Raw genomic sequence first — 27,966 nt, forward strand, 5'->3', positions numbered from 1 at the left:
CTGGCACGGCACGGCACTGCCCGGCCCCAGCGCGCCCCCTGCCCGCCCCAGGCGTTTGCAGTGTCAGTAAAGCAGAGCCCGAGGCTGGCGGGAAGGAAGACGCTTGTTGGGGGGGGGGGGGTCACCAGGCTCAGTGCTGGATGTCCCAGCCCCTGGCTGGCTGGCCCTGGGCTACTGTGGCTGGGCATTGCCCGTTCCCCGGCCGCAACGCGCTCTGGGCAGCCTCCGGCACCACTGAGCCCTGCTGTCAGCTGGGGTCTGTGCCCTGATCCCACCTGCACCCACCTCCTGATCCCACCTGCTGGGCCGGGGTCCGGGATCTCTGGTGTTTACGTAATTCCCGGCCAAGTTGCAACGGGACCAGAGGAGACACCCCAGCCCCGCCCCCTTTGCAATAAGCGCTGGCTGGGGGTGGGGGCTCTGCACTACGGGCCAAGGCCCTGATGCTCCCCGGCTGGGGGGGGGGCTGGCTCTGCTCAGGGAGGGGAACGAGTCTGGCCCCTCCTGCATCCTGCCGCTGGGGGGCCCGGGGCAAAGAGGGGTCCCCTGGGGTCACCCCCCCCACGCCCGTCTGTGGCAAAGCCAGGGGAAGAACCCAGGAGTCCTGACTCCAGCCCCCCCCCACGCCCAGCCGGGACTGGAACCCGGGAGCCCTTGGCCGGGCGCAGGTAACCGCTGAGCGGGGGGCGGCTCTGCCCCTCCCCGGCCGGGCTCCCGGGGGCGCCCCGCCCGGGAGCGTTTCCACGCGGCTCCGGAGCCAGGGCGGCGCGGGGCAGCCGGGAGGGGGCGCGGGGCGGGCTCGGAAGCGCGGCGGGGGCGGGCTGCGCTGCGCTGTGCCCTGGCCGGGGGCTCGGGAGAAGCTCGCTGGGGCCGGGGCTGCGAGCCCGGGATTCTCCGCTCGCCCTGCCCGGGGCACTGGACGGCGCAGCCGGCGGCTCTGCTCCGGGGCGCTGGGGGCAGCCCGGGGCTCGGGCTCCGCCGCTTGGCCGAGGGGGGGTCGGGTTAGCTGCCGATTTAATCCGACCCCCCCCGGGGGGGCGGCTCCGCGGCAGGATGGAGGGAGCCTCCCCCGCGTCCTGACATGCCGGCGGCCATGCGGGGGCTGCTGGCGCCCCAGAACACCTTCCTGGACACCATCGCCACCCGCTTCGACGGGACACGTGAGTGAGCGCTGCCCCCATCACCCGCGCGTCCGGGCGGCGCCCTGAATGGCCCGCGGGCCGGGAACCGAGCTCCGGGCTGGGGGGCGGGGAATCGCCACCGACCCGGGGCTGATCTTCCGTCCACAGCCCCTCGGTCGTGCTGGGGGAGCCGCCGGCCCCTGGAACACGGGGCTCGTTGGGTTGAACTGGGGGGTTGTTTTCAGTGGGACCCTCCGACCCCCAAACTCCCAAATGCTCCCGCTGTCCGGGCTGGGCCCGGGGGGTGGGGAGGGGGGTTGTGCGTGGGAGGCATTTGGGGCCAGATCCACCGGAGTCATCTGGTTATTTGGAGCGTCTCCTCTTCACACCCCGAGTGAGGTAACTTACATCGACCCAGGGAGCGCCCAGTGTGGACAGCCGGGGCTCCCTGCAGGACACAGCTGGGAGCTGGCCCCACGCTGGGGGTTTCCCTTGCTGGGCGGTGGGGGGAGAACCCAGGTCCCAGTGGCTGGCACCAGGGGAACTTTCAGGCCAATTTCATTTGCTCTGTGGGATCTAAAACCGCCTTGGCCTGATGGCCACTTCTGCTGGCCAGGGTCAGTCCTGAGGCCCGGCCCCTCAGGGAGCCCAGTGGCGACTGGTTTCCTGGCTTCTTTGAGAGCTCCAGCCGCAGTCTCGGGTCTGTCCCCCAAGTGTTTGGAGTAGCCAAGTCGGGGGGGGGACCCAGAGGAGCGATTTAATTCACCCCCTGGCTGAGTGGAGTGACAATGTCTTTAGATCCTGTGTCTTTTAAGGGGCTTTTAAACTAGAGACACAAAAAACCCACCCGCGATAATCTATAAATACATGGTCCTCTTGTGTAATACTTAGTAACATCACAGCAGCAGGGCTGGTCGGTAATTTGAGCATTATCCCAGCCAACCCAGGCAGATCTCTCGCTCGTATATATATATACACACAGCCACACACACACACACACAGCCACACACACACAGCCACACACACACACACACAGAGTGACACACACGTAGACACACATGCACAAATACAGTGATACACACACAGCAACACAGTGACGCACACACTCAGTGACACGCACACACAGAGTGACACACACAGACACACAGAGCAACACAGTGACACACACAGTGACACGCACACATACAGTGACACACACACATACACACACACAGCAACACTGTGACACACACACACAGAGCGACAGACACACACACAGCGACACAGGGACACACACAGCGAGCTGCTATACTGGGTGTGATTCAAGATGCAGCAGGGACCTTGCAATGTGAGTTACAAACTCCTGTGAAGGGGTTTGGGCCGTCAGGGAAATCCCCAGATGTGGAGTTCGCACCCAAAGCAGCTGCAGTTTTCTAGTCTTGTTTGGAAAAGTGAGACCCAGGCGGCAAAGAAGCAGCTCTCGGAAAGGGGACGTCACAGTCCCGGCCTGGGCGGCTCCGAAAGGCCAATCTCTGCTGGATGCCCAGAGACCTCAGGTGTCACAGGTCTCACCCGTGTGGGAGCCGCGCTGGCGAGTGGAACTGCACAAACACGTTTGCTCCTCTCCTCTGGGAAGAAATGAGCGCGTCTCTCGTGTCATGTCAGAGAGAAAACAGAACCCAGATCTGCAGCCCCAAGGGTCCGGGGGATTCTCCAGCCCAGGGCTGTTAGATCACGACTGGCTGGTTTGTAGATCTGTTCTGGGAATGACTTTGGGGCAGGTCTCCGGCCTGTGCCCTGCAGGAGCACAGACCAGACCACAATGGTTCCTTGAATTCGAAACGCGAGGAGCTGTAGTAACAGAACACGCACACACATGCACAAACACACACACATGCTCAAAGATGCACAAACACGCACACACACACAGACGCACACAGACACACACACATGCACAAACACGCACAAACACGCATACACACGCACAAACACGCAGGCACAAACATGCACACACAGTGCTGTGCAATTACACACCAACCAACTCCCCAGTGCTGCCGCTGTCCGTGTCTGTGTGTAGAGTTCCCACTCGCCTGTGGCAGCATCACTCTTGGGTGTGCACAGACACAGCCTATGGCTGGGGGGGTGCACAATAATTCGACAGCTCTGCTGTTGTGCACTTGTGCGAATATGGACCATCCCATACCTAGCAGAGTGCTGCTGTATTATAGCTACGGGAGTGAGTGTCTCTGTGTATCCACACACTCAATGCAGCACCACTCCTGTGATCGGCAGATACACACTTAGGGACACTCGTGCATGTAGGTTCTGTTTCTGCCGTCGAGTTCTGTGTCGAGTGTGCAGTGTTCACCAGGAGAGGTGTAAATAGTTTTGTATCTCCACACACAAATGTATGGACAGTCGGATTCCTACTCCGGGCGTACTGGAGTGCCTGGGTGGTGTATAGAGAGTGTGTGTGTACACAGATACACACAGGATTGAGGTGTATATTGGCGAGAGATGAACAACACACAAACCTGCATTGCACGAACATTGACGGTGCAAAGCCAAGCATTCCGGAAATGCCAGAGGCCTGTGCCCCGAGCCCTGGCTCACTCCCCGTGCTGGACGGCCTGTTCCTGGGGCCACTGCGCAGTGCTTGGGGCTGTCTGTAAGCTCCCTGGCTCTTGGGCCGGAAGAGCTGCCGTGAGTGAAGCCAGGTCTCAGGGTTAAGGCAGCCAAATGCTGCCCTGGAGAGCTGGATTCTATCCCAGCCTCTGCCACCGAGTCCCTGCACGGTGCCGGGCATGTCACTGACAGCAACGCCCCCCCCCCCCCCCCGAGTGTCCAGTCTAAGCCAGCTGGAGCCTAAGTTGCAGCGGTGCCGAGCGTTGGCCTGGCCTGGCGGAGTGAGCACCGGGTTCGGAGTCAGGTGGTCCTGAGGGCAAATCTGCTTCTGCCCCGATTCCCTTTGTGGCCTGGGGCAAGTCTCTGTTTCCCTGGCTCTCCCGGGGGGACCACGGTGCTGTCAGGGTCGGGGCTGTTGGTGGGGCAGGAGGGCACCTGAGAAAACCCCGTTTCTGTTCCTTGCAACAACGGCAGGAGCTGCTGACTGAGCAGGATACAAATACTGACCGGTTCATGAGTCCTTCTCTGGGCCCTGCCCATGGCCTGGCCCACCGGGGCTTGGCAGGAGAGAGCCCAGCTGGGGTCTCCCTCCTCTCCGCAGAAGATGTCTGTTTCCCAGGCCTTTCCTGTGCAGCGTGCTGCTGCTTCGGCCAGGACGCGGGCCCTGCGCAGGGGAATGTTCACGTTCAATGAGGATTTTGCCCTGCTGGCAACACAGGCTGGGGCTTAAAAAGTTGCTATCTCAGCCAAACCTGGCTGGAATTTCATGGGCCAAAGAAAAGGTACTTCCCTGGCCCCAGGGCTCTCTTCCTGCTGCACTTCACCAGCCTGCTGCAAACCCTGGAGGTGGTTTTTTAATGGAGGGGGTCAGGCAAACTGAATACGGGGTCACGTCCAGCTCCCTCACAGTGTGTGTGTGGGGGGGTGAGCGAGGTCACACCAGCCCGGCTGCTGGGCTCTGTGTGCGTGTGCACAGACGGGCCAGGGTCACTGCTGGAGGGGTCTGGTGCCTGAGGATGTATAATCCCACAGCTGGGTTAGACAATCCCGTGGGATGTCCATTTCTCCGGTGTCCTTGCTGCAGGTTGGGGTGGATGGCTGGTCGCGTTGGGGGGAACGTCCCTGTTCTGTTCATCCCCTCTGGGGCCCCTGGCACTGGCCGCTGTCGGCAGCCAGGACACTGGGCTGGATGGACCCTTGGTCTGACCCAGTCTGACCATTCTTATGTTCTTAGCTTCTCTGTGGGGCTTGGAGCCCGCTGGACGTGGGGCTGGCTTGGCCTTCCTGGGGCCAGCAAACACCCACCGCCGGGAGGGCTGGGCTCACGGTTCAGACTTTGAATCGGCCCCTGGGTTTGGTTCCCAGCTCTGCCACGGAGGCGTCATCTCTCTGTACCTCAGTTTCCCCTCTCTAGGTCTCTTCCTCTGTGCCCAGTGGGGCTTCGAGGTGCTACCATAACCCGTCGAACAATCTCCCTGAAACCAAAGTGGGAGTGAGTGTCCTCCAGAGCGGGCGCCCCTGCCACCCCCAGCGAGCGGAGGCAGCCTGTGGCTGTGAGCAGCAAAGCAGATGCCCCATGGCGTGTAGGCAGCAGGGAGAGGTCAGGGGTGCGGTGCCAGGAGCTCCCCCTCTAGGCTAGGTCAACGGACTTATCCCTGGGGAAACTGAGGCAAAGGGAGGGGCTGAGACAGGCCCAAGGTGGCGCTGGGCTCCCCAGCTGCCAGCCTAGCTCGTCTCACTGGGGCACAGTCCTGAATGTCCAGCTGCAGAAACCTCCAACAGCATCTCTGCTCATTGCCCTGGGCTGGGCAGCAGCCCCAGATACCGGCCCGGCATAGGTGCCTCCCATCTGGCTGCACAGCAGGTGGCCGACTCCCCCGTCCTCCTGCTCCGCCCACTCCCCACAGCTCCCCGCTCTCCCGCGAGCAGCGCCGCAGCTGCAGCAGGTGGTGCATGGACGGGGAGTGAGGATCCCCCTGGCCCCCAGCCCCACAGCTGGCCTGGCCTGAGGCTGCCACCTCCTGCTTTGCCACCCCTCCCTCTCCGGGGTGAATCCTGCAGAGGCGTCCGGCCTGCGGCTGCACTGGCTGCCCCTCGTGCCACGAGCGCGTCGGGCCTCAAAGCAACGCCAGGTTCAGCCCAGTCGCTCTGTGCCTGGGAGACGTCTAAGCAAACCCCCAAGGCCCCCAGGGAGCAGGGTGGGACTCACTAGGGGGCGCTCGTCCCTCCGTCAGTGTGGTAGTAGGGGGCGCTGTGCTGCAGGGCGGGGCTCAGCAGGGGGCGCTCTCCCTGGCTCTCCAGCCTGGGCGCTAGGGGGCGCTGTGCTGCAGGGCGGGGGGTCAGCAGGGGGTGCTCTCCCTGGCTCTCCGGCCTGGGCGCTAGGGGGCGCTGTGCTGCAGGGCGGGGCTCAGCAGGGGGCGCTCTCCCTGGCTCTCCAGCCTGGGCGCTAGGGGGCGCTGTGCTGCAGGGCGGGGCTCAGCAGGGGGCGCTCTCCCTGGCTCTCCAGCCTGGGCGCTAGGGGGCGCTGTGCTGCAGGGTGGGGGTCAGCAGGGGGCGCTCTCCCTGGCTCTCCGGCCTGGGCGCTAGGGGGCGCTGTGCTGCAGGGCGGGGGGTCAGCAGGGGGCGCTCTCCCTGGCTCTCTGGCCTGGGCGCTAGGGGGCGCTGTGCTGCAGGGCGGGGGGTCAGCAGGGGGCGCTCTCCCCTGGCTCTCCAGCCTGGGCACTAGGGGGCGCTGTGCTGCAGGGCGGGGGGTCAGCAGGGGGCGCTCTCCCCTGGCTGTGTGGCACTAGGGGGCGCTGTGCTGCAGGGAGCCAGGGGTCAGCAGGGGGCGCTCTCCCCGGCTGTCCTGCCTGGGCGCTAGGGGGCGCTGTGCTGCAGGGCGGGGGGTCAGCAGGGGGCGCTCTCCCCGGCTCTCCGGCCTGGGCGCTAGGGGGCGCTGTGCTGCAGGGCGGGGGGTCAGCCGGGGGCGCTCTCCCGGCTCTCTGGCCTGGCCGCTAGGGGGCGCTGTGCTGCAGGGAGCAGGTGAGGGCTCAGCAGGGGGTGGTCTCCCCAGCTCTCCTGCCTGGGTGCTAGGGGGCGCTGTGCTGCAGGGCGGGGGGTCAGCAGGGGGCGCTCTCCTCTGGCAGTGCGGCGCTAGGGGGCCTGTGCTGCAGGAGGGGGGCTCAGGAGGGGGCTGACCCCACCCGCCCCCAGCGCTAGAGGTGCCAACTCGCAGATGAACCGCGTTTCACGGAGGTGCAGGCTCCCAGCCCGAGCTCTGGTGGTTCCTGGTGCCCAGGCAGAGCTATTTCCCCAGGCTGGGGCAGATGGGTCGTCCCCCCCCCAGCACCCGCTCTCCGCTGCAGGACGCCTGGCCGAGGGGAGACCAGCCCGGCCCCAGCCTGAGCGAGCGCTCGCCCCGAGTTTGCTCTACAGACAGACTACTTTCCCTGAGTAGGCGGAAGGATACGGTTATAGACAGCAGCACGTGGTGTCCCCGGGTATAAATAGCCTTCGCTGAGAACAGAACAATGGCTCTGCCACCTGTGCTGGGGCCGGGCCCTGGGGAAGCAGGAGCTGGGGGGTGGGGGCAGATGTGTGACTGTCCCCCCGCCCTGCACCCCCTGCACACGCCAGCTGTCACGCACACGTGTGGGATCACATGCCACGGGCCAGATCCCAACCCAGGGCCTCTCCTGGGGGGCTGAGCGGGTTAATCTGAGCCTGGCTGGGAGCAGCCCAAGCCGGGGGCCTGGGGGAGGCCTGGCCTCTGCTGGGGGTGGGATGTAGGGGAGACAGGTGAGAAAGGGGCCTGGGGGAAGGGGTGATGCCCAGACGCCTGCCCCAGTCTGTGGATTTCGAAGCTCTGCTTGGAGGGGGAGGGGGGGCGTTCAGAGCCCTTGGAGCTGGAGATGTGGGGTGACTTTGGACAGTTCCCAGCTCCTCTCTGCCTCAGTTTCCCTGTGCTCCGGACACTGCTGCTCACGCGCCCTGCCCAGCTGTCTGGGGAATGGAGGATCCTTGCTCCAGGAGCTGATTGCTATAAATACCCAAGCCCCCTTCCCCCTCCCCAGCTTGCAGTGAGTAACATCAGCAGGCAAATTACAGAGGAGGGCCTGGGTGCCTGCGGCACACGCAGCGCTGTCAGCCTGGGTGAGCAGGGGCGTAGCGAGGAGCCGGCATTGCCAGGGGGTGCAGGGCGACAAGCCCCGAGACGAGCCTTGGTGGCGATGCGGGGGGCCCTCGGGCTGGGGTCCCATCCCCAGAGGCGGGTTCCTTGGGGAGGCCCAGGGGCCTGGCTGTAAACAGCAGAGACTGGACATGTGGCTCCGGGGCTGACGGGGTTCGCACAGGCGGCCCTGGCGTGGTGCGGCGGGCGGGGACCCACCCGCTGGGTGTGATGCTTTTCCCTGCGCCCTTCTCAGCCCCCAGCCTGGGTGCAAAGGGGCACTCGGCACTGATGCAGCAGTGGTTTAGTGGCACATGGCAACGCCGCCCAGGGATTGCTCAGCGCTGAAATGCAGCTGCCTCTGGGGTGGGATGCAGCAGCTGTTGAGCAGCATGTAACCATGCTGCCCAGGGGCCTGCGGGTCAGGCTGGGGGTGAGGGTGGTTTATGCCTCATCTGAAATCTCCCTGCTTGGGCACCTGCTCTCTCTGCAGCGCCTGGGTCAGAGCCCGCTGCCGGGGCGTGCTAGGGCCTAGCAGCCCTGAGCCCCAGCTGGGTGTTGGGCCAGGCCGGAGCCTCGGGCTGGGTTATCCCCTCGGTGCCTGGCCGCTGGCTTGGAGCTGGGGGAGGAGATGCAGCCGGCGAGGCCCAGCCGGGGTCTGAGCGCGGCCGAGGCCCAGCCCGGCGCCGGGGTCTGAGCGCGGCCGAGGCCCAGCCGGGGTCTGAGCGTGGCCGAGGCCCAGCCGGGGTCTGAGCGGCGAGGCCCAGCCAGCGCCGGGTCTGAGCGCCGAGGCCCAGCCTGGCGCGAGGCCCAGCCCGGGTCTGGCGCGCCGAGGCCCAGCCGGGTCTGGCCGAGGCCCAGCCGAGCCCAGCCGGGTCTGAGTGCGGCCGAGGCCCAACTGGGGTCTGAGCGGCCCAACTGGGGTCTGAGCGCCGAGGCCCAGCCCGGGTCTGGCGCGGCGAGGCCCAGCCGGGTCTGGCGCGGCGAGGCCCAGCCGGGTCTGGCGTGGCCGAGGCCCAACTGGGGTCTGGCGCCGAGGCCCAGCCCGGGTCTGAGCGCGGCCGAGGCCCAGCCGGGGTCTGAGAGCGGCCGAGGCCCAACAGGGGTCTGAGCGCGGACCAGGCCCAGCCCGGGTCTGAGCGCGGACCAGGCCCAGCCCGGCGCCGGGGTCTGAGCGCGGACCAGGCCCAGCCCGGCGCCGGGGTCTGAGCGCGGCCGAGGCCCAGCCCGGCGCCCGGGTCTGAGCGCGGCCGAGGCCCAGCCCGGCGCCCGGGTCTGAGCGCGGACCAGGCCCAGCTGGTGTCGCGGGCTGGGGCAGGAGGCCAGGCCAGGGGCTCTGAGCTGTGTTGTTGTTTCAGCACCGGGCCCATGTGGGACCCCCCCTGGGGGGGCACTTTACGGCTGAGCCAGGCTGGGGTGCAGCGACGCTGCCTCTCGGGGGAGCCGCTCCTGCAGCTGAGCCCAATTAGCTGGTGGAGCCGCCCCCAGGGGGGCCCGTTACCTGGGCTGATTTACAGCCGCAGCCCAGGAGCTGAGCGCTGGGGGGGGGCTGGTCTGATCAGACCGGGGGGGGTGCCCCCTCCCCCCCAATCCTCTTTAGTTTTGGGAACCCGTGTTACATTCCACAGCGGGACAGAGCCCCCCCAGCCTGGCCCCCACGTGGAGCAAGGTCCCCAGGGCGGGTGGTGGGGCGGGGGGGCCTCCAGGTTTGAAAACTCCCTTGGGGGGTCAGGCTGGGAGCAGCCGTTCTCTCCCTTCCCCCACCCCGCTTGTGCCCCCCCCTTGCTGCTGTTCAACTGCAAATGTATGCAAATGAGGCAGGGCTGGGAGTGGGCTCCGGCTCTCAGCTGGTGCGAACGAGGCAGGTTCTGTCCAAATGGCGCAGAGATGAGTAACCGCGCCAGGAGCCGCGGGGTAAAAATAGCCCGAGTGGGGCCTGCGGGTGCAGACGCCCCCGGGCACCTGGAAGATGGGGGCTGGGCCCCTGGGTTGCCCCTCCCCCCATCCCAGCCTTCCAGTCCCGCCTGCACCCCCCAGGACCACAGCAAGACCGGCCTGGCACTTCCCACACCCTGTCCCGATGCCTTTCTCTGTGCCCTGCTCTGTGCCCGTCCCCCTCTGCCCGGAGCCGGGAGCCCGTCCCCACGCCCTGCCCCGGTGCTGGCTGCTCTGCCCGGGGCCGGGTGCCCATCCCCATGCCCTGTCCTGGGCCGGGTGCCCGTCCCCACGCCCTGCCCCGGTGCTGGCCGCTCTGCCCGGGGCCGGGAGCCCGTCCCCCCGCCCTGCCCGGGCCGAGCCCGTCCCCACGCCCTGCCCGGGCCGGGAGCCCGTCCCCACACCCTGCCCGGTGCTGGCGCATTGCCCGGGACCGGGAGCCCGTCCCCACGCCCTGCCCCGGGCCGAGCCCGTCCCCACGCCCTGCCCCGGTGCTGGCGCATTGCCCGGGCTGGGAGCCCGTCCCCACGCCCTGCCCGGTGCTGGCCGCTCTGCCGGGGCCGAGCCCGTCCCCACGCCCTGCCCCGGTGCTGGCCGCTCTGCCCGGGACCGGTGCCCGTCCCCACGCCCTGCCCTGGTGCTGGCCGCATTGCCCGGAGCCGGGAGCCCGTCCCCACGCCCTGCCCCGGTGCTGGCCGCTCTGCCCGGGGCCGGGTGCCTGTCCCCACGCCCTGCCCCGGTGCTGGCCGCATTGCCCAGGGCTGGGAGCCCGTCCCCACGCCCTGCCCCGGGACCGGGAGCCCGTCCCCACGCCCTGCCCCGGTGCTGGCCGCTCTGCCCGGGGCCGGGAGCCCGTCCCCCCGCCCTGCCCCGCGCCGGGAGCCCGTCCCCACGCCCTGCCCCGGTGCTGGCCGCTCTGCCCGGGGCCGGGAGCCCGTCCCCACGCCCTGCCCTGGTGCTGGGAGCCCGTCCCCACGCCCTGCCCCGGTGCTGGCCGCTCTGCCCGGGCCGGGAGCCCGTCCCCACGCCCTGCCCTGGTGCTGGGAGCCCGTCCCCACGCCCTGCCCGGGCCGGGAGCCCGTCCCACGCCCTGCCCGGGGCTGGGAGCCCGTCCCACGCCCTGCCCGGTGCTGGCCGCTCTGCCCAGGGGGAGCCCGTCCCCACGCCCTGCCCGGTGCTGGCCGCTCTGCCGGGACGGAGCCCGTCCCACGCCCTGCCCGGTGCTGGCCGCTCTGCCCGGGCCGGGAGCCCGTCCCCACGCCCTGCCCGGTGCTGCCGCTCTGCCCGGGGCCGGGAGCCCGTCCCCACGCCCTGCCCGGGCGAGCCCGTCCCCACGCCCTGCCCGGTGCTGGCCGCTCTGCCGGGGCGGAGCCGTCCCCACGCCCTGCCCGGTGCTGGCGCTCTGCCCGGGGCCGGGAGCCCGTCCCCACGCCCTGCCCTGGTGCTGGGAGCCCGTCCCCACGCCCTGCCCCGGTGCTGGCCGCTCTGCCCGGGGCCGGGTGCCCGTCCCCACGCTGGCGCCTCGTGTTTTGCAGACAGTAACTTTGTGCTGGGCAATGCGCAGGTGCGCAGCAGCTTCCCGGTGGTTTACTGCTCCGACGGCTTCTGCGAGCTGACGGGCTTCTCGCGGGCCGAGGTCATGCAGCGCTGCTGCGCCTGCACCTTCCTCTACGGGCCCGACACCAGCGAGCTCGTCCGCCAGCAGATCCGCAGGGCGCTGGACGAGCGCCAGGAGTTCAAGGCTGAGCTGATCCTCTACAGGAAGAGCGGTGAGTGAACAGGGCGGGGACTCGGCCCCCAGCAGGGCTGCAACTGGGAGCCAGGACTCCTGGGTTCTCTCCCCAGCTCTGCGAGGGGGGGTCTCTTACTTAGAGCAGGGGGCACGGGGCTGGGAGCCAGGACTCCTGGGTTCTCTCCCCAGCTCTGCGAGGGGGGGTCTCTTACTTAGAGCAGGGGGCACGGGGCTGGGAGCCAGGACTCCTGGGTTCTCTCCCCAGCTCTGCGAGGGGGGGTCTATTACTTAGAGCAGGGGGGACGGGGCTGGGAGCCAGGACTCCTGGGGTCTCTCCCCAGCTCTGCGAGGGGGGGTCTATTACTTAGAGCAGGGGGGACGGTGCTGGGAGCCAGGACTCCTGGGGTCTCTCCCCAGCTTTGCCCTGCTGCACACGCTCAGAGGCAAGTCCCTCGCTTGCTCTGTGCCTCAGTTTCCCCTTCACTTCTGGTGGGGGGGGTGGAGGGGCTAATCCCCTTGGCACCCTGGGGGGCAAGGGGGGTGAGCACAGCGCTCCGGGCCGTTAGCAGCTCCCCACTGTCCCCCAGGTACCCCCTTCTGGTGCCTCCTGGACGTGGTGCCCATTAAGAACGAGAAGGGCGAGGTGGCGCTTTTCCTGGTCTCCCACAAGGACATCACAGACAGCAAGAGCCGGCCGGGTGCCGAGAGCTGGAAGGAAGGTGCGTGGGGGGGGGTCTGGGGGGCATTGCAGGGGGGGGTCTGCTGGCAATCTCCATGGCAACTGGGCCTTAGAGACAGACCCAGACACTCCTGCTCGCTGGCCAAGCAAATCGTGGGCCCGTCAGAGGCTGGGTAACAGCCTGCTACTGCTGCCATCTGGTGGAGCGACTCCTCTCGCTCAAGCTGCAGGGGCCGGGTCCATGAGTGGAGAATGGCCCAGGTTGGATGCGGGGGTTGCATGTTACACAGATGCACACGACATGCGTGTGGAATGGATTTCGTTACGTGCACCAATATGGAGGTGACAAAATTCATGTGGAGGGGGTGGGGCCAAGGGGTTTGGAGTGTGGGAGGGGGCTCGGGGTGGGGCGAGCTCTGGGGTGGGGCCAGTTATGAGGGATTTGGGGTGTGGGAGGGGGCTCGGGGTGGGGATGGGCTCTGGGGTGGGGCCGGGGATGAGGGGTTTGGGGTGTGGGAGGGGCTCTGGGGTGGGGCCGGGGATGAGGGGTTTGGGATGTGGGAGGGGGCTCTGGGGTGGGGCCGGGGATGAGGGGTGTGGGAGGGGCTTGGGGCGGGGGATGAGGGGTTTGGGGTGTGGGAGGGGCTGGGGCGGGGATGAGGGGTTTGGGGTGTGGGAGGGGCTGGGGCGGGGAGGGGATGAGGGGTTTGGGGTGTGGGGGCTGGGGCGGGGAGGATGAGGGTTTGGGGTGTGGGAGGGGCTGGGGCGGGGAGGGGATGAGGGGTTTGGGGTGTGGGGGCTGGGGCGGGGAGGATGAGGGTTTGGGGTGTGGGAGGGCTGGGGCGGGGAGGGGATGAGGGGTTTGGGGTGTGGGGGCTGGGGCGGGGAGGGATGAGGGGTTTGGGGTGCAGGCTGCCCTGGGGCTGCGCCAGGGAGAGAGGACTCCCCCCCCCTCCCCCCAGCTCTCCCCACAGCAGCCCCTGGACTGGGGGGAGGGGCGGCCGCGCAGCGTAGAGGGACCGTAGATGCTGACGCCCCCGGGGGCCCCTAACGTCTGGCTGCTCCCCCCTCTCTCGGGCAGGTGGGAAGCGCCGGTTTAGCCGGGCCGGCGCCAGAGGGTTCAATGCCAACCGGCGCCGGAGCCGGGCTGTGCTCTATCACCTCTCCGGGCAGCTGCAGAAACAGGGCAGGAGCAAACACAAGCTCAACAAGGTGCATGGGGGGACGAGACCCTGAGTTGGGGCAGGCGGGGTCCCAGAGGAGGGAGCTGCCTGGGTCGGACGGGTCTGGGGAGGACGGGGGCTGCCTGGGTCGGAGGGGTTTGGGGCAGGCTGGGGGTTCCTGGGGGCGGGGGCCTGGGTCGGAGGGGTTCGGGGCAGGCTGGGGTTCCCTGAGGAGGGCGGGAGGCTGCCGGGGTCGGAGGGGTTCAGGGCAGGCTGGGGGGTTCCCTGAGGTGGGGGCTGCCTGGGTCGGAGGGGTTCAGGGCAGGCTGGGGGTTCCTGAGGGAGGGCGGGGGCTGCCGGGGTCGGAGGGGTTTGGGGCAGGCTGGGGTTCCCAGGGGTCGGAGGGGTTTGGGGCAGGCTGTGGGGTTCCCAGGGTCGGAGGGGTTCGGGGCAGGCTGGGGGGGTTCCCTGAGGGCGGGGGGCTGCCGGGGTCGGAGGGGTTTGGGGCAGGCTGGGGGGTTCCCTGAGGGAGGGGCTGACCCCGGCGCTGACCCCAGCCCCTCGCCCAGGGCGTGTTCGGGGACAAGCCCTCGCTCCCCGAGTACAAGGTGGCCGCGATCCGGAAGTCGCCCTTCATCCTGCTGCATTACGGCGCCTTCAAGGCCGGCTGGGACGGGCTCATCCTGCTGGCCACTCTCTACGTGGCCGTGACGGTGCCCTACAGCGTCTGTGTCGGCGCCGGCTCCGACGAGGGGCTCACGGCCGGCCGCGGCCCCCCCAGCGTCTGCGACCTGTGCGTGGAGATCCTCTTCATCCTGGGTAAGGAGCCGGCTCTGCCGGTGCCCCTCACTCCCGACCCGCAGCCCCTGCCCGGCTACCCCGCTGCCGGCGCCCCTCACTCCCGACCCACAGCCCCCTGCCCGGCTACCCCGCTGCCGGCGCCCCTCACTCCCAACCCGCAGCCCCCTGCCCGGCTACCCCATTGCCGGCGCCCCTCACTCCCGACCCGCAGCCCCCTGCCCGGCTACCCCGCTGCCGGCGCCCCTCACTCCCGACCCGCAGCCCCTGCCCGGCTACCCCGCTGCCGGCGCCCCTCACTCCCGACCCGCAGCCCCCTGCCCGGCTACCCCGCTGCGGCTCTGCCGGTGCCCCTCACTCCCGACCCGCAGCCCCTGCCCGGCTACCCCGCTTCCGGCGCCCCTCACTCCCCACCCACAGCCCCCGGCCCGGCTACCCCGCTTCCGGCGCCCCTCACTCCCGACCCACAGCCCCTTGCCTGGCTTCCCGATTGCCAGCGCCCCTCACTCCCGACCCGCATCCCCTGCCCGGCTACCCCGCTGCCGGCGCCCCTCACTCCCGACCCGCAGCCCCCTGCCTGGCTACCCCGCTGCCGGCGCCCCTCACTCCCAACCCGCAGCCCCCTGTCCGGCTATCCCATTGCCAGTGCCCCTCACTCCCGACCCGCAGCCCCTGCCCGGCTACCCCGCTGCCGGCGCCCCTCACTCCTGACCCGCAGCCCCCTGCCTAGCTACCCCGCTGCCGGCTCTGCCGGTGCCCCTCACTCCCAACCCGCAGCCCCCTGCCCGGCTACCCCATTGCCGGCGCCCCTCACTCCCGACCCACAGCCCCCTGCCCGGCTACCCCGCTGCCGGCGCCCCTCACTCCCGACCCGCAGCCCCCTGCCTGGCTACCCCATTGCCGGCGCCCCTCACTCCCGACCCGCAGCCCCCTGCCTGGCTACCCCACTGCCGGCTCTGCCGGTGCCCCTGTCACGGAGTCCCCGGGCGCTGCTCTGGAACTGCTCCCCACCAAGCCAGGCAGGACTCTGGGGAGCCTCCTCTCCCTCGGAGCAGCCTGGCTGCAGGGCAAGAAGCTCCCACGGCTTCACCTCCTGGGTCTCTCCTTGGAGCATTCAGCCTCCTCTGCCCCTCCGTGCGCTTCCCCCAGCGAGTCCGCCCAGGCGGGGTCCTGGGGGTCCACAGGGTCCTGCCCCCCCACGTCGCAGTCAGACGTGACTCTCAGCCAGCCAGTAACACAGAGGTTTATTCGATGACAGGAACAGGGTCTAACACAGAGCTTGTAGGTACAGAGAACAGGACCCCTTGGCCGGGTCCATTCTGGGGCCCAGCGAGCCAGACCCCCACGTCTGCCCTCACTTCCCGTCCCCAGCCAGCTCCCAACTGACACCCCCTCCAGCCCCTCCTCTCTGGCCTTTGTCTCTTTCCTGGGCCAGGAGGTCACCTGATTCCTTTGTTCACCTTTAGTGTCCCCTTGCAGGGGGGAAGGGCCCCGGCCATTTGTTGCCAGGAGACAGAGGGTCGGTGACTTATGCACACTGGCCTGTATCCCTGCAATGCTGCAGTTCTGGTGGGACCCAACTGAGGTGCCAATTCAGGACAAGTTGCTTAGAACAGGGCAGTTGCAGCCCCAGGCTGGGGTTTCTCCACCTCTAAGGCACCAAACCAGCCAGACCGAGAGGACTTTGGTCTCACCCCACTGGCTAACCACACGTCACACAAGCAATTCCCTCCGACACTCCAGTCTCCCAGTATCCCCACCAGTGCACTCGTCCTGGGGACGAATGGTTACGAAAACCAACAACCCAATAAAGGAACAAGGTTCTCTCGATCCCAAAGGACCAAGCCCCAGACCCAGGTCAATATACACACCAGATCTTACCCACAAATCACGCTGGTGCCAATCCTTTAGCATCTAAAACCTAAAGGTTTATTCATAAAGGGAAAAAGGTAGAGCTGAGAGCTAGAATTGGTTCAATGGAATCAATTACATCCAGTAATAGCAAAGGTCTTGGTTCAGGCTTGTAGCAGGGATGGAATAAACTGCAGGTTCAAATCAAGTCTCTGGAACATCCCCCGCTGGGATGGGTCACTCAGCCCTTTGCTCAGAGCTTCAGTTTGTAGCAAAGCCCTCCAGAGGTAGAAGCAGGATTGAAGACCAGATGGAGATGAGGCATCAGCCTTAGATAGGCTTTTCCAGGTGTAAGACCCTCTTTGTCCCCACTGTGGAAAATTACAGCAAAATGGAGTCTGGAGTCACATGGACAAATCCCTGCACTTTGCTGAGTACAAGGCGGATCTGCCTCCTGTCAATGAGTCAATTGTGTAGCTGATGGGCCATCAAGCAGCCAGGCAGAGCTAACACCAACTTGTCTGGGGTGTCACCCAGCAGCACAGCACAAGTGTGAAATACAGACAGGACAGAGCCAATTCTCACAACTTCAGCTACAAAAATGATACACACATGCAGACAGCAGCATCCTAACCAGCAAACCAGAACCTAAATAAATAAAAAAATAAGAATTAATGGAGACATACCTGTCCTAGAACTGGAAGGGACCCTGAAGGGTCACTGAGTTGAGTCCAGCCCCCTGCCTTCACTAGCAGGACCAAGTACTGATTTTGCCCCAGATCCCTAAGTGGCCCCCTCAAGGATTGAACTCACAACCCTGGGTTTAGCAGGCCAGTGCTCAAACCACTGAGCTACCCCTCCCCCCCTTTATGTGAGCTTTGGTGCCACTACAGGACTTTGGTTGCAACCATGTTCTATAGGGTCCCAGACTATGTCAATAACGTCACAATCCCACCACCTAGAGACTTAAGAAATGCACAGGGGAAACTGAGGCAGCCACACAGTATTCAGAGGAAACATTAAGAACAGTCCCACTTCCTCACATCCCCTCACTCCCGACCTGCAGCCCCCTCCCCGGCTACCCCACTGCCAGCTCTGCCGGTGCCCCTCACTCCCGACCCGCAGCCCCCTGCCCGGCTACCCCACTGCCGGCTCTGCCGGTGCCCCTCACTCCCGACCCGCAGCCCCCTGCCCGGCTACCCCACTGCCGGCTCTGCCGGTGCCCCTCACTCCTGCCCGGCTACCCCACTGCCAGCTCTGCCGGTGCCCCTCACTCCCGACCCGCAGCCCCCTCCCCGGCTACCCCACTGCCGGCTCTGCCGGTGCCCCTCACTCCCGACCCGCAGCCCCCTGCCCGGCTACCCCACTGTTGGCTCTGCCGGTGCCCCTCACTCCCGACCCGCAGCCCCTGCCGTCCCAGCCGTGGCTCTTTGCTTGGCGCTGCTCGCAGGGCGGGACCCCTCCTCCCCCCGGGGGCTGCGCTGAAGCCCTTGAGCTCAGTTCACTGGTGACTCCCCCCCCACGTTAACCCCGCGGGCGCTGTGCTCCCCGCAGACATCGTGCTCAATTTCCGCACCACCTTCGTCAGCAAGTCGGGCCAGGTGGTGTTCGACCCGCACTCCATCTTCCTGCACTACCTCACCAGCTGGTTCCTGCTGGACCTGCTCGCCGCCCTGCCCTTCGACCTGCTCTACGCCTTCAAGGTCAACGTGGTGAGTCGGCCCCGGGGGGCGCGGAGGGGAGGGACCGAGCCACCCCCAGCCTTGGGCCTTAGCAGCTCTAGCCCCATAGCGGCCTCTGCCAGGCTCAGCCCCCCTGCTGGGGGAGCCCCGCAGGGCCCTTCCCCACCCCCGCGCTCTCTCCCCGCAGTATTTCGGGGCTCACCTGCTGAAGACGGTGCGGCTGCTGCGGCTGCTGCGGCTGCTGCCGAACCTGGACCGGTACTCGCAGTACAGCGCCGTGGTGCTGACGCTGCTCATGATCGTCTTCGCCCTGCTGGCCCACTGGGTCGCCTGCGTCTGGTTCTTCATCGGCCAGCTGGAGATCGAGAGCAGCCGCTCGGAGCTGCCGGAGATCGGTATGTGGGGCACACGCGTGTGCACGGGGCACCCCCGCCACTCCGCACCACACACGTGCGATTGCACGCCCAGTCACAATAGGTGCACCCGCCGCGCTGCACCACACACGTGCGATTGCACACCCAGTCACAACAGGTGCACCCGCCACTCCGCACCACACACGTGCGATTGCACGCCCAGTCACAACAGGTGCACCCGCCACTCCGCACCACACATGTGCGATTGCACGCCCAGTCACAACAGGTGCACCCGCTGCGCTGCACCACACACGTGTGATTGCACGCCCAGTCACAACAGGTGCACCCGCCGCGCTGCACCACACACGTGCGATTGCACGCCCAGTCACAACAGGTGCACCCGCCGCGCTGCACCACACACGTGCGATTGCACGCCCAGTCACAACAGGTGCACCCGCCACTCCGCACCACACACGTGCGATTGCACGCCCAGTCACAACAGGTGCACCCGCCACTCCGCACCACACACGTGCGATTGCACGCCCAGTCACAACAGGTGCACCCGCCGTGCTGCACCACACACGTGCGATTGCACGCCCAGTCACAACAGGTGCACCCGCCACTCCGCACCACACACGTGCGATTGCACGCCCAGTCACAACAGGTGCACCCGCCGTGCTGCACCACGTGTGTGATTTCACAGCCAATCACAACAGGCGTGCACCCACTGCTCTGCACCACTTGTGATCGATTGCACACCTAGTCACAACAGGCATACACCTGCACCACGTGTGTGTGCACAGGGCACACCCCAACAGGTTCACCTGCCACTCTGCACCACACAGGTGCAATCGCATGCTCAGTCACAATAGGCGCACACCCGCTGCTCTGCTTGACACGTGTGTGATCGCACACTCGCTCACAACTCGTGTGCACCTGCCTCTGTGACCCATGTGCACACGCGGGGGGCGCATGCATAGCTACAGACATACATGTGTGCACATACATCCCCCCCCCAGCACACAGGCTGAGGTGCCCCTACGAAGCCCATCCCCCGCCAGCCAGCCTGCCCCTGCCCTGGGCTCGCTCCCGCCGGGGGTCAGGCCCTCCCTCTGGGCCCCTGCCCCAGCTCGTCCCAGCCTGGCTCTGCCCCAGGGGGGCTTTGACCCGTCTCTCCCCCCCCAGGTTGGCTCCAGGAGCTGGCGCGGCGTCTCGAGAGCCCCTACTACCTGGCGAGGAAGAGCTGCCGATCCCCGGCCAACGGGACGGGCCCGGGGGGGCCCCCCGAGGCCAACTGCAGCCTCAACGGGAGCAGCTGGGAGCTGCTGGGGGGCCCATCTCTGCGCAGCTCCTACCTCACCTCCCTCTACTTCGCTCTCAGCAGCCTGACCAGCGTCGGCTTCGGCAACGTCTCGGCCAACACCGACACCGAGAAAATCTTCTCCATCTGCACCATGCTCATCGGGGGTGAGGGGCGGGGGCAGGGCACTGAGGGAGTGGGGGGGCTGCGGGACATGGAGTTCAGGGCACCGGGGGGCAGGGCCCTGAGGCCAGGGTGAGGGGCACCAGGAGGCCGGGGGGGCTGACAGAGGTGTGAGTGGGCAGAGGGCGGCCTGGCAGGGAGGGGAACCAGGGCATGGGAGGTGCCCCGGGGAGTTAGGTGCTGGGTGAGGCGGGGGAGATACTGGGTGTGACCAGCAGGGGGGGATCAGGCTGCTCCCCCATCTCTGTACCAGGACCCCAGTGACCTCGTCTCCTGGGCACTTTGCATCCTGGCCTCCTAACAAGGGATGGGCTGGGGGAGCCCTGGGGGGACCCTGGGGGGGAAGTAGCAGTGCCCCCCCCAACCGCCAGTGCCCACCCCATCCCCACAGTCTCACCCGGGCTCTGGATACGGCAATGGGCAGTTGCCATGGAGACGGGTGAGCGCCTGTCGTGTGAGTGGGCGGGCGGGCGGGGGCTTCACCCACAGATGCTGCCAAGGGGGATCACTAGCTGCAGAAGGTGGCCCCCTCCCCCACCCAGCACCCAGGCACCCCCTGCTCTGCCACCCATGGGTGGCAAATGCCCCTCACTCCCGACCCGCAGCCCCTGCTAGCCCAGCCCTGGGCTCCCCCCCAGCTCTGCTGGTGCCCCTCACTCCCGACCCGCAGCCCCCCGAGTGGGTCTCTACCAAGCGCTTGGGTGGGAGCGATCGGTTCAGTCTGGCTCTGCCCTGAGCCTTCCTGGGCCCTGTCCTTCCAAAGCGAACCCAGGCGTCCGGGCTCCCCGCCCCCGCCCGGCCAGGCCCGACCCCGTCCCGCTCTCCCCGCAGCGCTGATGCACGCCGTGGTGTTCGGGAACGTGACGGCCATTATCCAGCGCATGTACGCCCGGCGCTTCCTCTACCACAGCCGCACCCGCGACCTGCGGGACTTCATCCGCATCCACCGCATCCCCAAGGCACTCAAGCAGCGCATGCTGGAGTTCTTCCAGACCAGCTGGGCCCTGCACAACGGCATCGACACCCACGAGGTGAGCCCGCGGCCCGCCCCTCCCCCGCTGCCCTGCCCCTCCCCGCCGGCCCTCCCCGCCCCTCCCCGCCGGCCCCCTCTTTTCCTGCCCCTCCCCACCGGCCCCTCCGCCCCTCCCCTGCTGCCCTGCCCCTCCCCACCAGCCCCACCGGCCCTCCCCCGCTTCTCTGCCTCTCCCCCGCCGGTCCCCTCCCCCGCCAGCCCCCTGTTTTCCTACCCCTCCCCCACCCACCTCGTCACCCCCATCCTCCCCGCCCGCCCCTTTGGCCATCTCACCTCTCCCCGCCAGGGTGGTGGGCAGGGCCCATGCATCACTCTCTGCCGGAACGGAGCGAGTTGGCGGGGGTTCAGGACTGGGGTGGGGGGTGGGGCCTTGGTGCATTGAAAACTGTGTTCAAATGACCAGCTCTCACTCGAAGAGCGGGGTGGGGGTTTTCCTGGGCCTGCTAGAAGGCTGGGGGCTCCATAGGGGGCTGGCCTGCAGCCAGGGGGGAAGTCGGGCGCCCAGGGAGCAGCCTGTTTTGTCTCTACTGGCGTCTCTGGGCAGGGGGCGGGGCCGGGGCTGGCGTGGGGGGGAGGGGCTAGGCTGCCCGAGCAGGAGCTGGGTTCGTTAATTCTGCTCCCCCCCGGCCCCCGCCCAGCTGCTGCGGAGCCTGCCGGACGAGCTGCGGGCCGACATCGCCATGCACCTGAACAAGGAGCTGCTGCAGCTGCCGGTGTTCGAGGCGGCGAGTCGGGGCTGCCTCCGCGCCCTCTCGCTCAGCATCAAGCCGGCGTTCTGCACCCCGGGCGAGTTCCTCATCCGCCGCGGCGACGCCCTGCAGGCCCTTTACTTCGTGGGCTCGGGCTCCATGGAGGTGCTGAGGGACGACACCGTCCTGGCCATCCTAGGTCTGAGGCATGCGGGGGCAGGGGGGAATCAGGCAGGGACGGGGCCACTTCCCCCCCCCACACACTCTCTCTCTCTCTGCTTGGTCACGGTGCCGGCTAAGCCAGCGGCTTCACTGAGCATGTGCCCCTCACTCCCGACCCGCAGCCCCTGCTAGCCCAGCCCTGGGCTCCCCCCGTCCCAGCTCTGCCACTGCCCCTCACTCCCGACCCGCAGCCCCTGCTAGCCCAGCCTTGGGCTCCCCCCCCCCCCAGCTCTGCTGGTGCCCCTCACTCCCGACCCGCAGCCCCTGCTAGCCCAGCCTTGGGCTCCCCCCCCCCCAGCTCTGCCGCTGCCCCGCACACCCGCCCCGCAGCCCCTGCCAGCCCAGCCTTGGGCTCCCCCCCCCCCAGCTCTGCCGCTGCCCCTCACTCCCAACCCGCCAGCCTTGGGCTTCCCCCGCCCCAGCTCTGCCGGTGCCCCTCACTCCCGACCCGCAGCCCCTGCTAGCCCAGCCTTGGGCTCCCCCCGTCCCAGCTCTGCCGGTGCCCCTCACTCCCGACCCGCAGCCCCTGCTAGCCCAGCCTTGGGCTCCCCCCGCCCCAGCTCTGCCGGTGCCCCTCACTCCCGACCCGCAGCCCCCTGCTAGCCCAGCCCTGGGGGTCTCTGCTGGTTTTGTGGTATAGGGATGGGGATGAGTTTCCCCCCCTGTCAGCGGGTGCAGCGGCCGAGGCTGTTCCCCCCAGGGCCCCAGATGGGCTGTAACGCCTGGCCGGGGGGAGGGGGGGCACTGGGCCTGCTGCACCCTAGGGCGTCAGCGACCCGCCGTTTGCTCCTAGGGAAGGGCGACCTGCTGGGCTGCGACCTCTCGGGCCAGGAGCACGTGATCAAGGCCAACGCGGACGTCAAGGGCCTGACGTACTGCGACCTGCAGTGCCTGAGCCTGCGGGGGCTGGGCGAGAGCCTGGGGCTGTACCCCGAGTTCGCCCGCAAGTTCCGCCAGGAGATCCGCGCCGAGCTCAGCTACAACCTGGGCAGCGCCGGGGCCCAGGTGAGGGGCGGGGCCGGGGGCGGGGGGCTCACCGGGGCGAGCTGCTCCAGCCCCAGTGCTGCGGGGGCGGGGGGCTCGCCCTGACCAGTCGTGCAGGCTGGGTGTGAGGGGGCTGCCCGGGGGAGCCAGCCGAGGTCACTCAATCAGGGTGAACGGCAGCCAGACAAACCCCAACCGCTGGTGGATCTGCCAGTCCTTAGATTTCCCAGCCAGCGTCTGGGGTATCTCGCTGGTGACGTAGGTCAGGGCACCTGGGAGGTAATTAACTCTTTCTGGCCCTGTGTCCCCTTCCAATGAGCTATTATCTCACACTCAGAGCGTCACCCTGGTCTCAGCCCACTCCAGGGCAGGGGTTGGCGTTGGTGCCTCCCTGACCCCCCCCCCCCCGCCCTCCTGAGCCCATGGGGGGCCCCTCCCTTCCTGTCCCAACCATCACTTAACATTCCTGAAACTTAGTCAAATACCCCCACAGTAAAAACGAATCAACCCCCAAGGAAGGGGCTGCGGGAGTGACCCGGGGACCAGGCAGAATCCAGCAGCAGCGCGGGGGCTACCGAGTGTATTGCACCCAATGCAGCACGTCTGTGGGCGGGTGGCGTCCGTGGGCGTTCGGGGCAAGGGGCCACAGAGCCCGAGTACGGGCTTTGGAGCCCAGGGTGGCGGAGCTGGAGGAGCTGAGGGGGACAGACAGGCACATAGAGGAGACTTTCTGGGGCACAGAATGTCCCACCCCTGGTCTGACGGCCTGTGTGCTGGTGGGGTGGATGAAAGTCCCAGGGAAGGAGAACACCCAACTGGAACAATCCCATCGTTGGGACCCTCCTTCCAGGGGATGTCGTGGGCTCCTCTCGCACTGAGGACACCTCTCCGGGGGAGGGAACTCCAGCTGTTAGGAAGAGACACTGAGACAGGTATTAGTTATGGGGGATTCAATCATTGGGTTTGCGATGACGGGGAGAACCACATGGTGACTTGCCTGCCTGGTGCGCAGGGTGCGGATCTCTCGAGGCATCTAGACAGACGTATGTGCAGTGCTGGGGAGGAGCCAGTGGTCATGGTTCATGTAGGTACCAGTGACATAGGGAAGGGTAGGAGAGACGTCCTGGAGGCCAAATTCAGGCTGCTAGGTGAGAGACTGAAGTCCAGGACTCCATGGTGGCCTTCTCTGAGATGCCTCCAGTTCCACGCGCAGGGCAGGTACACAGGCAGAACTGGAGGGTCTCAGGGCTGAGACGATGGTGTAGGGAGGAGGGGTTTAGATTTATTAGGAACGGGGAAAACGTAAGGGCTGGGGGAAAGCTGAGAGGTGCAGAGGAGCAGGTGGTTCGAACAGAGACATCCCTTAGGGGAGGATCTCTTCATGGAGATTGTCTAGGGCCTAGTAAGGAGGAGAGGATGGAAGATGGTAAAATACAGGTAGGAGCTGATGAGAAACAGTCAAATGAAAAAAAAGTCCCATTCAGTTACATCATGTAATGGCAGACAGCTGAAAAGTGACAAGTGTTTAGAGTGCTGATATCCCGGTGCTGGGAGTCTGAATACGGAGCTGGGTGAAGGCGAGGGCCTCGTATAACACGAGGAGACTGATAGAACGGGCACCACGGACGCTTGGTGGAATGAGGCTAATCAATGGGACGCAGTAACACCAGGGTACAAAAATCCATCGGCCGGACAGAGCAGCGCGTGCTGGCGAGGGGGCTAGGGGTGAAACCGTCCGAGCAAATGAAGTAAAAATAGTAAATGACTCAAACTGCACCATAGACTCTCTCTGGCCAGTAATTCCAGGCTCTGCTAATGAGAACACAGCGGCAGGGATCCCTCACCGAGCACCTGAGCAGGATCGGGCCAGTGGCTGGGAAATGCTCAGGGAGATCAGAGAGGCTATTACACGAGTAATGGGGGATTGAGTGGGTCCATGTCAGCTCGGGACGGGCTGCAGAGATAGTTTCTTGACACCTTCAATGGCTGCTTCTTGGCGCAGCGAGTCCTGGCCCCCACAAGCGCGGCGGCAATGCTTGGGTTAGTCCTACGTGGAGCACAGGCTCTGGGCCAAGCGGTGACTGGAGCTGCCCCGCTTGGCACTAGTGCCCGTACTAGAGTTACATTTCCCAGCCCTGTGGCGGGGAAACCAGCCCAGCAGCCCAGCGCCGCAGCTTTTGGTTTCAGGAAGGGGAACGACACACAAACGAGGAAGTTAGTTAAACAGCTGGATAATAAGACAGAAACTATCATGTTGCCGCTATATAAATCCACGGGCCGCCCACCCCTTGAATCCTGGGCTGTAAACTCCTGCCCGGGGAGGAGCCAGTGACTAAGGACGTGTTCTTTACGCCTCGTACCACCAGAACTAGGGGTCACCCAATGAAATTAACAGGCAGCAGGTGTAAGACAAAGTCAAGGAAGTTCTGCTTCACACAGCGCAGGCACCGGTGGGACTCCTCGCCAGGGGATGTTGTGAAGGCCAAGACGCTAACAGGGTTCAGAAAAGACCTAGCGCCGTTCCTGGAGGCCGGGGTCCAGCGATGGCTCCTAGCCAGGCTGGGCAGGGACGGGGTCCCTGGCCTTTGCCAGAAGCTGGGAACGGGCGACAGGGGCTGGGTCACTGGATGATTCCCGGTTAGGGTCACTCCCTGGGGGGCCCCCGGCACTGGTCGCTGTCGGCCGACAGGCCGCTGGGCTGGATGGACCCTTGGTCTGACTGTTCTTCTGTCAGCGAGAAAAGGCCGCTCGGGCTGGGCGCAGGCATCACGCGAGAACCCCTGGGCAGGGGGTGGTGACCTGGCACCGGGCGTGGGGGGCAGATGCAGGGCCAGGGAGCCCCTCCCCCGCACTGACCCCCTCCTGCCCCCCCCCAGGCCGACACCAGCTCGCTGAACGGTGACAATCCCCTGCTGGAGGCCAAGGCGGCCGAGGCTGCGCAGGCCTCCCCGGTGCCCCCGCCCCGCTCGCCAGCCGGCCCAGCCCTGGAGGCCTCGTCCAGCCCCCAGCCACCCCCTGGCGGCCCCCCCTCGGCCGTGGGAGCCAAGCTGCTGTCACCCAGGAGGGGCGTCCTGCCCCGGCCGCGGCGCCTGCCCCCCGCTGCCGGCCCCCAGGCCCTGCAGCGCCACGACCTGCCCTGGCTGGGCCCCCCCGACCTCAGCCCCAGGTAAGGTGGTGATGGGGGGGTCGGGGTGTCTCCTGCTGGTTACCCCGGGGGCTGGGCACGCGGCTCAGCTCCGCCCTTGCGGCTTTAGGCAACGACCCCCCCCCCGGGGCGGTTTGGGGGCCTGAGCCCTTTGGGGACACCCAGCTGGGTGGCCCTGGGCTAATGGGGGGGGGCGGATGGAGCCCCCCTGCTCGGGAGCTCTGGGGTCCCAGGGCCCCCTGGATCCCCCCAGGCTGGACATCCCAGGGCTGATGGGGGGGGGTTGTTCCCAGCCTGCTCCCCCTGCCCTGTGCTGGGCGGCCCTGGGGCTGATGGCCCGGGGGGGGGGCTCTGTACCCGCCTGACGGTGCCGCTCTGCACTGCAGGGTGGTGGACGGCATCGAGGAAGACGCCTGCGGCTCGGATAAGTCCATGTTCAGCTTCCAGGTCGGCCCCTCGGGCCCCGACTGCAGCAGCCCCTCCACCGGGCCAGGTACTGTCAGCGCCCCGGCAGGGGCTGGGCACTAGGACTCCGGGGTTCTCTCCCTGGGCGTGGCGGGGGGGCGGTGGTCCTCCCAGGTTCTCGCCCCTGCTCCAGGAGGGCTGGGAGCTAGGACTCCTGGGTTCTCTCCCCTGCTCTGGGTGGGGCTGGGGGCCAGGACTCCTGGGTTCTCTCCACTGCTCTGGGTGGGGCTGGGGTCAGGCCACCTGGGTTCTCTCCCCATCCCCTGCTCTGGGTGGGGCTGGGGGCCAGGACTCCTGGGTTCTCTCCACTGCTCTGGGTGGGGCTGGGGCCAGGACGCCTGGGTTCTCTCCCCTGCTCTGGGGGGGTAGGACTCCTGGGTTCTCTCCACTGCTCTGGGTGGGGCTGGGGTCAGGACGCCTGGGTTCTCTCTGCTGCTCTGGGTGGGGCTGGGGTCAGGACGCCTGGGTTCTCTCCGCTGCTCTGGGTGGGGCTGGGGTCAGGCCTCCTGGGTTCTCTCCCCTGCTCCAGGAGGGCTGGGGTCAGGACTCCTGGGTTCTCTCTGCTGCTCTGGGTGGGGCTGGGGGTCAGGACGCCTGGTTCTCTCCCCTGCTCCAGGAGGGCTGGGCGCTAAGCTGCCGTCTCCCCTTGCCCCAGAGAGCGGGTTGCTCGCCATCCCCCTGGGCCCAGCGGAGCTGACGGGCGCTGATGCCATCGAGAAGCTGCAGCAGGCGGTAAGTGCGTGGGGGGCTCAGCCCATGGGCAGCCAGCGCCCCTGGCATCGGGCCCAGGCAGTGGGGCAGAGCGTTGGTACTGGGTAACCAGGCACTGGGTTCAGGGAGCCCCAGGCCAGGGGAGGGGGCAGAGGGCCTGGCACAGGGACCCATCAGCAGGGAGGGGGGGCAGCTCTGCCCCTGGCACTCACCCCCTCTCCCTGCCCCCAGGTGGCCGAGCTGTCGGGGCAGGTCCTGCAGATGCGCGAGGGGCTGCAGTCGCTGCGCCAGGCCCTGCAGCTCTTCCTGCTGTCCCAGCCGCCGGCGCCGCTCGCCCGCCCCGAGGGCACCTTCCCCGGCGCCACCCTGCTGCAGCCGCTGCGCGTGGAGACGGGCATCCCGGCCTTCTTCCTGCACAGCTCCGCGCCCGGCCCGTGCCTCAACGCAGCCTGCCCCCACGCCCGGCCTGCACCCCCGTGGGCCTGGGGCCCCCCCTGGCCTGGCGCCCCGTGGACCTCGGCAGCGGGGACGGACGCGGAGCTCGCGGCTAACGCGGCCCCTGCCCCGGCGGAGCTTGGCAGCACGTGGCCAGTGGCCGGCCCCGCGGCAGCACCGGCTGGACACCATGGGGCCACGCATTCGCCACAGGCTCCGCCAGCCACTGAAACGGACCCCCAGGGACCTCCAGCTCCGGCCACTTTGCCTCTGCCCTGGGACCCGCCCGGGCTGGAGATGGTGCTGCTGGGCTGCCACGGTGCCGTGGGCGCCCCCTGCTGGCCCCGGGAGGAGGGCACAGGCATGTGAAGGCTGCACCCCACACACACACTGGGATTTTTCTGCCCCCTGGAGAGCCAGGGGGCCTGGCCTGGCCGCACAGCCCCTGGTGGGAGCCCCCGCCGGCCACGGGGCTCGGGCCTCGTTCCCAAGCCAGCAGCGCCGCGGGGGGAGAGAGCAGAGCTGCCCCCAGGGCACAGGGGCAGGGCCCCGCCTGGCCTGTGGAGCTGGGGAGGCAGTAGGGGGCAGCAGGGCTTCCAGTCCATAGGGCTTCCCCTCCCCCTCCCTGTTTACAGTAAAACAGCTGCCTTTGGATCTCTGGTCTTGTGTCTGTTTAGGGCCCTGCCCTGGCGACGTGTGGCAGAGCAGCCGTGGTGGGCCCAGCCCCAGGCCCC

The 27,966-nt window shown here is 67.3% G+C and overlaps 1 protein-coding gene across 3 annotated transcripts; it reads left to right on the forward strand.

The window, feature by feature from the left end:
• The first annotated feature begins 870 nt into the window (after nt 1-870).
• On the forward strand, nt 871-27,884 carry KCNH3 (potassium voltage-gated channel subfamily H member 3). 3 transcript variants are annotated; one of them, XM_039514631.1, is made up of 15 exons: nt 871-1,160; nt 11,343-11,576; nt 12,127-12,258; nt 13,300-13,430; nt 13,951-14,200; nt 17,585-17,742; nt 17,900-18,107; nt 19,251-19,532; nt 20,380-20,579; nt 21,220-21,469; nt 22,286-22,497; nt 25,353-25,642; nt 26,008-26,114; nt 26,703-26,818; nt 27,029-27,884. In XM_039514631.1, the coding sequence occupies exons 1-15, from the start codon at nt 1,082-1,084 to the stop codon at nt 27,599-27,601; spliced, it is 3,222 nt and encodes a 1,073-aa protein (XP_039370565.1). In that variant the 5' UTR covers nt 871-1,081; the 3' UTR covers nt 27,602-27,884. The 3 variants fall into 3 exon arrangements, with proteins under 3 accessions (XP_039370565.1, XP_039370566.1, XP_039370568.1); XM_039514632.1 differs by having other exon boundaries at nt 26,742-26,818; XM_039514634.1 differs by lacking the exon at nt 871-1,160 and adding an exon at nt 9,708-9,786.
• The last annotated feature ends 82 nt before the right edge of the window (nt 27,885-27,966 follow it).

Source organism: Mauremys reevesii, linkage group 25 (assembly GCF_016161935.1).
Source record: "Mauremys reevesii isolate NIE-2019 linkage group 25, ASM1616193v1, whole genome shotgun sequence".
In the NCBI taxonomy this organism is placed as follows: Eukaryota; Metazoa; Chordata; order Testudines; family Geoemydidae; genus Mauremys; species Mauremys reevesii.